Below are 3,924 nucleotides of genomic sequence, written 5' to 3'. Positions count from 1 at the left end.
TCCTTTTTTTAATTCCCAACGTGTTTGTTTGTCTGTGGCGTCATAGTTTCCAAACAGATTAAGCGCATTATTGATGACTTAATCGAGAGAGTTCCTCGCTTCATAACATATTTTTTGGTGGGAAAATGGAATAAGGAAATCCGATCGTCAAGTGAGAGTATCAATTACTACAATCTCAGTCTCTGCCATTCTGCTGAAGATGATTCATGTAGGTTCTTGTCAGGGGTTGCAATTTTATCTTTCATATCTTCAATCAAATGTAAAGCTTGAAGTAAACCAGTAATTAATATATTATAACCGCATTTCCTGCACGGATCCCGATACATTTCTGCACTATCTACACATACCGGTGGCAAACATCAATAAATAATTTATCAAGGGACAATAAAATGTTAATATTATGTAGATAAAGGTTAATATTTAATGTTACTTCGATATAAAATTATTCGTAGATATTCTTTTGCTATAGTGTCTTAAAGTGCTACGTAACAAAAATGGCCGCTGTTTTCTGGGCTGTTATTCTGCTAGCAGGTAATTGAATAAATATTGTTTAACCCGACAGTAGCGGACTTTGTTATTTTCGCTAACTTGGATCGTTTTGGAGCCCTGTCAGGGGCGGTTATGGCGCTGTCAAGGCGTACTTTTGCATGTGTGTTAGCTTTTGTTTGAATTACTCAAATACGTTTGCGTATAAGTTGAGGCAAGTTATAGTGGTTACTTGTCAAAAACACGGGCTGAATTTAGAACATCTGCCTTTTAGTCATGTCAATAGGAATATCATTTGAATGCATATAAGGTTTTATTATTAGCGATATAAATTGTTCTTTTGACTCGGTAGGTTTACTTTATCGGGACTGTCAAATTACTATAAGCTTCAAGAGTACTTATGAGACTTGAGTCTATTTTCCCGCAAATTTCTCGCACGTAATGCGTCATGTATTGTAAAGTGCAATGTAGAGTCTAATAAACATTTAAAAACGACATTTAGTTAGGTCTCATTTGTAAATAGATACGGTTTTAAATTTCTTTTTAAATTGTTTTTCAAGAGTAATTCATCAAAATATTGAACAAATTATAACTTATATCCATCCGTCTTCCAGGTTTGTCCTGCACTTCTGCCGAGCTTGGCAGTCCTGCTAAGATCGAGGATTTCCCCAGCGTGGTGCAGGTCGAGAACGTTGCAGCCACCATCTGGCTCCAGCAGTGCGTCGGCTCTGTCCTCACCTCCTATCACATCCTGTCTGCTGCTAACTGCTTCTCTGGAGTGTAAGTTTTGTGGAGCATTCAAGCTTTGAGTTTTTTACAATGAGCACTAGATTTTAATTTAAGATTAACGTAGTACCTACTACGTTAATCTTAAATCTACTAACACTTATAAGAGGTTAGAGATAGATTTGCATTCAACGTAATTTAGGTGTTAAAATAAAAAAATCCTTCTTTTCTAAGAATTATTAAAACGAAATTACTCTTTTAGTCATTTAATAATGGAATGAACTACTCCCGAATCTATGCACTTTTTGGGAAAGAGTAGGTTTTGTATAAAAAGAGACATTTTCAGAAATTAATAGATAACCAGATTTTAAAGCTCAAGTCATTGACGTAAAACACAGATTACCTTACAAAAGTATTTAGAAAATTGTGCTGAGTCCGGTTAGAATCAAACTAGGTTAGATAAAGAATTTACATCAAAATTCCACAACTAATTTAATTCATTTTTCTTTCCAGTGGCTACAACGCCAACACTCGTCGTATCAGAGCCGGCACATCTACCCGGGGTTACGGTGGTTCCGTGGTTGAGGTCTACCATGTCTACATCCACCCCAGCTACGGCCAGGGAGTCGGTAATGACGGAGACATCGCTGTGGTCCGCCTGGACGGCAGCCTGAAGCTCGGAGACACCATCCAGCAGGCTTCGATCCTTGGCCAAGGCATCCAACTGCCCGTTGCTCTTCCCGTCACTCTTGTTGGTTGGGGTACCACTACTGTAAGTAAACGCCATATTTTTTCTTCACTTTTGACCCTATTTTTTTGAAATAACGCAATAGCCAATCAAAACATGAAATTTTTTTTTTAACCATTTACATTATGGAAAATTTCATAGTAAGTATATTGTTACCGCTACTTCGAGTTTGATATGCCCTGCTATTCCTGCGTCTATTTGCAGAGTAATCCTAATGCTTGGAACAAATTATTTGTACTGATCGCAAAGTGGTCGCTATGTACCTTCACCTAACCTCTAATCTTTTTCTTTCCCAGGAGGGTGGCCTTATCGGCAACAACGACCTCTACAGCCTGGAGCTTGCCACCGTCTACGAAGGCAAATGCTTGCACGAGTACCAGAACGCTGAGAAGCCCGAAATCATCACCGAGAACATGGTCTGCGCAGGTCTGTCCACGATCGGTGGCCGCGACCTTGACTCCAGGGACTCTGGCGCTCCTCTCTTCTACTCCGGAGTCACCGTGGGAGTTGTCTCCTTCGGCAAGTCCTACTCGGACGACCAGTACCCCATCGTGAGCACATCTGTCGGATCCTACACTTCCTGGATCGTCGAAACGGCTGCCCTCTAAAGACTTGATATTATATTGAAAAGTTAAATTATTTATTAAGTCATTGAACTCTGGAAAATCTTAAATGAGATTTAGATTTTGACACTACAATGACTGTTGTTATTTATTTCCTAATTTGTTTTTTGTTTATTGGAAAACAGAAGTGGAGAAGTACTTAAAAATAAATGTCGTTAAATGTTTAAATTAAAATCAAATAAGGTTTACATTTTTACTAGTTTTTCTGACACATTTTACCACCCTTAACGTTCTGAAGATTACATTGATTTCAAAAGAACTATTTCTTTTTGATACTTGTTTTGCTAATTTACGCTGTTTTTGCATACATTCAATTTAATGTAAAGTGTTACTGTAATATTTTATTTTGAAAACAGTAACTTATGGAGTTTCTTGCCGGTTCTTCTCCATAAGAATGCCACTTTGGAACCGTGCAACTAGATTCAGTAATGTAACGTTTGAAAAGTGCTTGAGAAACGGCCTATTAGAAATAAAAACTTTTTGATTTGATTTGATTTGATTTGACAGAACCAGATTTAGAAAGAGGATTATAGATAAAGTGTTAGTTTTTATGAGTTAAACTACTACTTTTTAATAAGTAGCATTTCACTAAAAAAATCTCAGCCACATGTTTAATGTGCGAAATTTATTTTATATTACACTAAAATATTTTCTAAAGTAATTAAGGATAAACAAATACACATTTTAACAGTCACTTTAATGATGACGAAATATTCTTGACTAATTTAGTGGTTCACCAGTAAGACTCGCAAAACTCTTGGGCGATCCCGATTTATATGCGTGATGAAGTCATTGCATTATTCATGAATAAAAAAGACTTCTGTAAACATAAAAAGGCGAAAGTTTGTCTGTTATGTAGTATGTTAGTAAGGAGCTGCTCATAAAAGTTGTTTTTTGAAGTTTAAAACTCTACTTAAGCTTTAAAACTAGAAGCGTATTAATATAATATATAATATAATATAATATAAAATATATCCTGGGACAACTCACACACGGTTATCTGATCCCAAGCTAAGCTGAGCTTGTGTTATGGTAACCAGACAACTGATAAACTTACTTAAATATTTCTAAATACATACATTTTATAGATAAATTACACCCAGACACCAGAACAAATGATCATGCTCATCACACATCATTTGTCCTGGGCGGGAATCGAACCCACGACTTCCGGTATAGCAGTCAGGGTCACTAACCACTAGACCAACAGGCCCGTATTGTAACTTGCGGCACGTTATTCAGCAGACCACAAAATTAGAGTTCTTTTCGCATGTATTAAATGAGTAACTAGACTACCTAGTTCCGGATAGTCCTAATACTCTGCCAACTTTAAATGAATCA

At 36.7% G+C, this 3,924-nt stretch overlaps 1 protein-coding gene across 1 annotated transcript; it reads left to right on the top strand.

Moving 5' to 3' along the window:
• The first annotated feature begins 452 nt into the window (after positions 1-452).
• On the top strand, positions 453-2,658 carry LOC113499663 (trypsin CFT-1-like). Its single transcript, XM_026880204.1, has 4 exons — positions 453-531; positions 1,101-1,266; positions 1,726-1,984; positions 2,257-2,658. The coding sequence occupies exons 1-4, from the start codon at positions 495-497 to the stop codon at positions 2,566-2,568; spliced, it is 774 nt and encodes a 257-aa protein (XP_026736005.1). The 5' UTR covers positions 453-494; the 3' UTR covers positions 2,569-2,658.
• Positions 2,659-3,924: the final 1,266 nt, after the last annotated feature.

Source organism: Trichoplusia ni, chromosome 12 (genome assembly GCF_003590095.1).
Source record: "Trichoplusia ni isolate ovarian cell line Hi5 chromosome 12, tn1, whole genome shotgun sequence".
Classification (NCBI taxonomy): Eukaryota; Metazoa; Arthropoda; class Insecta; order Lepidoptera; family Noctuidae; genus Trichoplusia; species Trichoplusia ni.
This window is presented reverse-complemented; position numbering and strand designations above follow the sequence as displayed.